The 4,466-nt window shown below is 38.6% G+C and overlaps 1 protein-coding gene across 1 annotated transcript in view; it reads right to left on the reverse strand.

Moving 5' to 3' along the window:
• The window catches only part of LOC103394022 (MAP7 domain-containing protein 1), a 41,313-nt gene extending 40,061 nt beyond the window's left edge, over window positions 1-1,252 (reverse strand). The window contains exon 1 of the mRNA XM_025065233.1: window positions 881-1,252. Coding sequence (XP_024921001.1) covers window positions 881-947 — 67 coding nt within the window. The 5' untranslated portion in view covers window positions 948-1,252. The remainder of the gene's footprint in view (window positions 1-880) is intronic.
• Between the last annotated feature and the right edge of the window lie 3,214 nt (window positions 1,253-4,466).

Here is a 4,466-nt window from a genome sequence, read left to right on the forward strand (position 1 = left end):
TTTTTTTTTTTTAAATCTAAGCCAGAAAAAGCTGATAAAACCAGGTCACTGCACAGAGAGCAGAATAAAAAATGATCTAATCGTCAGCATCGTTTCCAAAGATCTGGAGACCCGTTCCTACAAGAACATCACAATAACATACCTTCACAGTTCAGGGATATTATGGGATATATTTTTGGGAAAATCCCAAACCTTTACCATTGGTGGAAGAAATATTGACTTGATATTTACTTACTCCTTTTTCCCGCTGCATGGTCTTTCGGAGGGGGGGTTACATGAATTTATTTATGTTGTTTTTCATTTTAACATAATCCATTGAAAACTGCATATTGTGGATTTATATTTCAGATTAAGGAAGGCTGTTGGGTTAAAAACTAAACTGCTCTAGTGCTGCTGACAATAACCAGAATGAAGGTTTTTTTTTTCCAGCTCTAGGCGATGTTTTTTTTTTAGTATCAGCAGCGGTTGGTTTGGTTAGCGTTAGGGTTGTCCTCTGTTTCTAACATCTTCATGACGTGTTTGTTAATGGAGACCACAGATCTGGTCCTCCAGTGCTGCATTTCCAAGCTCTGTGTCTCTGCTGGTTCAGGACCCGCCTGTGTTAGAAGCCTTCCTGCTGGCTGACTGGCTGACTGACTGACTGGCTGGTTAGTGTGTGTGTAGGAATTACAGCACAACACCCAATTTTCCTCTGAATTTTCCTCAGAGAAAATGGACTCAGATTACAGCAGCTGCTCCTCATCCCAAATATCCCAACAATGTCCATATTCAGGATGAGACTTTCAGCAAACAAAATGCACTCCTTGTTTTTTTTCTTTCTTCTATTTCTAATGCATTTTCAACCATATTTATCAATATTTTTAAGGAGCAGGATACTTACATTTGTCTGTTAGTGTCAGCTTCTCCTCCAGCTTATTCCCCAGCTCTTTAATATCCATAGTGTCCATGTTTTTTTAGTTTTTTTTTTTTATCCAAGTCTTTTCCCAGTTGCTGTCATTCCTCAGAGAGTCACACAAGTACAGCAGAACACAAACTCCGGGTCCAGATCCCGGTGCCACACACGCCCTGTGTAATTCCAACCACAGCTGAAGGGTGGGTAAAAACGCGTGACCCAAAAAAAAAAGAAAGGAAAAGAAACTCTAAAAGGGAATGGCGTCCGACGGGAAATAGAAAGGAATGTTAAAAAAAAACAAAACAGCAAAATTATCTTCACAGTCTTCGAGAGACTGAGTCCAAATCCAACGGGTCCACAGGTCTTTAGTGGAAAACGTTCAGAGTGAGAATAAAAGCCGAATGCTGTCAGAAAAGTTAAGCTAGTCATAAGAGGAAATAAATATGTTCCGGTTGGGCATTTCAACATAAAACAACAGCGTAAGCATATCGTACGTTCAACTGTACGCACAGTTTATGAACATAAATATATATATAATTTCTACTGCTACTTTTTTACATCTAATTAAGATGTATCTAATTAATTTACATTTAAACTAAGCTTGGCAGGTGGGTTTATTTATAAGGAAATGCTACTTTTATTTTGAAGGCACGTTTCCTTAATTCCGGTTGTCATTCATTTGACTTGGCTCGACAAACCGCAGTGAAAGAGCCATGCCGGACCACCGGACTGAACCAACTAAAACACGAGAAAAAATGTCTTTACTCTTATATTTACGAACTACGCATATGTTAAAACGTTAAAGTTGTAATTTGGAATCATTTCCACTAAGCGATAAGACCACAGAAGAGCTCTAGAAGTTTATCTTACTTTTTTCCCCACTCGTGAACCCCATGAATGGTTCGTTCCATCAAATGATGTTTTTTGAGCCCGCTGTCTGCGGAGAGCTGTACAGTCTTGACTTCATAACATGCTGTTAAACTGACGGTGTCTGTTATTACTTTGGGTTAATTTACAGTTTATAACAGTAAAAACACACCCTCCCGGTGGTCGGTGCCAAACAAACCCCCCAGAGTCCACAACAGAGAATTAATCTTGAGTGTTCTAGAACGTTCCATATTGAGATATTGTTCCATCCTCAACATTGAATGAGAACATTGGCAGCATTAAGTTATGAACTAATGAGGGGAGAAAATTGTGATAATATAATAATATAGTATATAATTATAATAGTATATAATAATAACATCCAAAATGGCTGCCCCAGTAGAGAATATCTGCTTTGATGCAAAAAAAAACCCCAACATACTTTCAGTTGGATGTCTTCTCATTAAAGCATCATCAGTTAAAGCATCGGCCTTGAAAACTTTCCAGGTCCTTGGTTTTAACTACTGTACCAGCTGATCTTCGGTTCAGGTAACATTTCTAAACCCTGAAAGTGAAAGGTTTGTGTCATCTCCCTGTGTGTTGCTGCTGACAAGCTGATTAACAATTGATGCAACGTCTGTGTGACTGCAGGAGACAGAGGAGGTGCAGCAGGAGGAGCAGCAGATTTACTGCTCAGGCTAATGTGATAAAACAAAGTGAAGCAGAGGGAGGACGACAAATGAAAACACACTCCGTGGCAGGAGAAAAACAACACGCAGTTTCTCGTGGTGACGAAGCACATGACACTAATCATTTGCAAACAGTGAATAAGTAGAATATTTTTTTTAAAAGGGGGGTTCGGTTTGATATAAATATTCTGACCAGAAGTAGAATATTTTTTTTAAAAGGGGGGGTTCAGTTTGATATCATAAATATTCTGACCAGAAAAAAAAAACACCACAATTTTCCCATTGAGTAGGTGGAATAATAATTCACAGATATTATAAATGAGGTCATGATTGTTGAATCCCGAGGATACGATTGCTACACATGACACATTTTATAGTTCATGGATCATTTTCAGCAATTTGTTTAGGAGAGATCAAATAAAACAGTGTATTAACATGTGGTAATGTTGGTTATAGTGTTGAACATGTGTAAAAACAAAACAAAAAAAAACATAAAATATGCATAAAACACATCAAATATGGATGACCCACTTAGCCTAGTGAGGACTCTAAGGACTTTGGAGGCTTTAGGTCTTCATGTTCAAATATATATATGTTTTTTATGCACATGTTTTGTATGTTTTAAAAGTTAAATTATAGTCAACAAATAAGCTAAATCATAGCCCAAAACTGCTAAAAGTTAGCAGTAAATGTCACATGATGCATCCATGAAGCTCTTCAAACACTTTTGTCTCAAACACAATAATAATCCATTAAATACAGTGCAATAAATAAGCTGTTGAAACAGCGTGTGACCGACTCTTTCTGCCTGGAACCCTCAACAAAAACCTTCCTCCAGACTCTTTGAAGACATGCGTGTCCAAACACGCCACCACCTGACGGAGACACAGGGAGGTGCCGACACGGAGCCTCCCATAAACCCACACAGAGGCCTGTACTTAATGGCCACTCCTGCACAACACCACAAAGGCTGTACAGTTGCACTTTCAACATTTGTCTGGATCCTCCCTGTGCCTCTGACCAAAGGGTTAAAAGTCATATCTGTCTGTGAGAATAAAGTGTGTCAGAAAAACACAGATTTTTTTTCTGTTCAAAAACTTCAACACAATGGTCTGGGTTTTTTTACAGTGCATATTTGTCAAGAACGCCGCTGAAGTCAGAGTCTGAATATAACTACAGCTGCTCCAGTGGAGGAGTCAGGCACGTCCACAGTTGTTGTTCTTGTTACTAAGAGCAAAGACTTGTTTCCAAATGAACGGATATGTTTCGGTGGAAATTAATGTCCATGAAAACAGCTGTGAACGACTGTGTTTCTGTGCGAAGATTTATCGCTGACAAAGAAACATAAAAACCTGTGAGGAGCGAGAAAATGTGACCTGAAACACAAGGATGGCATTGTTTCAAGGTCAATGGTTTGTTTGCTGTGAAATTGAATTATCCAGTTCATACCAGAGGGATTTGTTAAACTTACAGTATAATAAAGATCTGGGCAGATTTCCTGTGTTTTTATGCATCATAAAATCACATATAATTGAATTAAAAAATCTATTTAATTATGCAATATCTAATAATATCTAAATTACCAAAAAAACAAGTTAGGTTAGACAGAAACAAAGTCATAAATAATTTGCAAATTTAAGTCCAAATTGTAAAAACATTAGCTTATATTAGCCAAGTTTATATTAGTTTATATTAGCCATAGGTGGAATTAAAATGTACTAACACATAACTGCAACACTGTATTTGTCAGAGACAATTTTTCCAGAGCATTTATCGTCAGTCAACTCAACTCGTATCACTGTTATAATCGCTGACCTGACAGAACAGCACACGTGACAGAGGGAGTGACCGCGGAGTCCATTTGTGTTGTGGGCTTCGTCGTGCTTCGCTCGGTCACATTGCTCACATACAGAGTCACACTCCACTCCTCTATCTGCCCCTGTGGCAGTTGGCACAGCGGTGTCATCCCAGACGCTCAGCTGTTACTGTGTGAAGCTGCAGCTGCCGAGGACATGAGG

Source organism: Cynoglossus semilaevis, chromosome 18 (assembly GCF_000523025.1).
Source record: "Cynoglossus semilaevis isolate Cse_v1.0 chromosome 18, Cse_v1.0, whole genome shotgun sequence".
Classification (NCBI taxonomy): domain Eukaryota; kingdom Metazoa; phylum Chordata; class Actinopteri; order Pleuronectiformes; family Cynoglossidae; genus Cynoglossus; species Cynoglossus semilaevis.